We start from the raw sequence: 1,281 nt of genomic DNA, 5'->3' as shown, positions 1-1,281 counted from the left end.
CGATACCATGGTTGTTGGTTGCTTTAAGATTTGCTGACCCAGTTGATGTGACCTAAGAGACTGCTGTTTACTGCTTTACTTCTAAACACAATTACTAACAAAGCAATAATACTGGTGCATAAAAAGGGTGTCTCAGTCCCATGGCCTAGTTTTACAATTGATCTGAGAATGACTTAATACCAGTTGCTTTAACCAGTTTAAAGGGACACACGCACGGAAAAGGAAGCACACGTCACGTATACGCGTAGCATGCAGGAAGTAAACATTGACCTGGGCGTGTACAATAACAAAAATGTACTGGGCGTGTGCTAATTACAATTATTAATCAATGGTTAAACCACGTGGAACTTATTATGGCTGCTCATGCGACAAGATCTAGCGCTGTGGAGGACGAAAGTAACCATGGTGAAGGACAGGTTAGTCCCATTAAATTCTATTTCTTCTGATATATATCTGATCACCCCTGCCCAGATATTTTGTAGTTGTAAGGGCACTTGTTCACGTAAGAAAGGTAAGGGATTTTGTCCCTGTAAAGCTGCTGGTGTCAACTGTAACAATAGTTGTCTGTGTGGTAGGAAAGGGCCCTGTAAAAACAAGGTATTAGTCTAAGATTGATGTTCTTTGTATTTCAATAATGACATTCATAGTTACAAGTTACTTCAGCTGCAACAGGAGTTACAGGACATGCTGTAGACCAAGATGATGCTATTGATGAACAAATCCAGCAAATGGATGTATGTTTACCTGGCTATATATACTCCCAAAAATTGATACAATTTCATTTAGGATTTTATTGATGGACTTTCAAGCCAAGACAGCAAGAAGCTAATTAAAGAACTACTTTTGGGAAGGGGAGGTGTAGCACTAGCTCAATCTTTACTGGATCGTGAACCATCAGATCCTCACGAGCCACCTCATCCACATTACATTCAACCACCATGGTGTACATGTGGCAAGTGCACGATCATGGACTCTGAGGAGGAACATGTATGTTGTAAAAGGCAAACTTGTATCACCGTATATCGACACTTCTTTAATATATGCTTGGACCAGCAAGTTCTTACAGTTGCAATACACCAACGATCAGACATTCGTGCTGAAGACATTTCTTATTCACCAGAAAGTTTTAGGAAGGCAGCTTATCGTCAATATATATTGTGGAAATACAAAAAATTGGGTAAAGGTAATAGGCGTGTGTGTCCTTCTTGTGTTGTTAACTGCATCAGAGAGTGGTATCCATCATCTACAGGGCGTTACATGGGGTTTAGATCAGAATAATTA

General features: G+C 39.9%; 1 protein-coding gene across 1 annotated transcript; it reads left to right on the top strand.

Moving 5' to 3' along the window:
* Positions 1–20: 20 nt before the first annotated feature.
* On the top strand, positions 21–1,278 carry LOC109593252 (P2X purinoceptor 7-like). Its single transcript, XM_020008424.1, has 4 exons — positions 21–416; positions 472–597; positions 648–734; positions 787–1,278. The coding sequence occupies exons 1-4, from the start codon at positions 354–356 to the stop codon at positions 1,276–1,278; spliced, it is 768 nt and encodes a 255-aa protein (XP_019863983.1). The 5' UTR covers positions 21–353.
* Positions 1,279–1,281: the final 3 nt, after the last annotated feature.

Source organism: Amphimedon queenslandica, unplaced genomic scaffold, assembly GCF_000090795.2.
Source record: "Amphimedon queenslandica unplaced genomic scaffold, v1.1 AMPQUscaffold_2319_Cont25679, whole genome shotgun sequence".
Taxonomy (NCBI): Eukaryota; Metazoa; Porifera; class Demospongiae; order Haplosclerida; family Niphatidae; genus Amphimedon; species Amphimedon queenslandica.
Note: the sequence above shows the minus strand (reverse complement) of the source record. Positions and strands in the feature narration are given on the sequence as shown.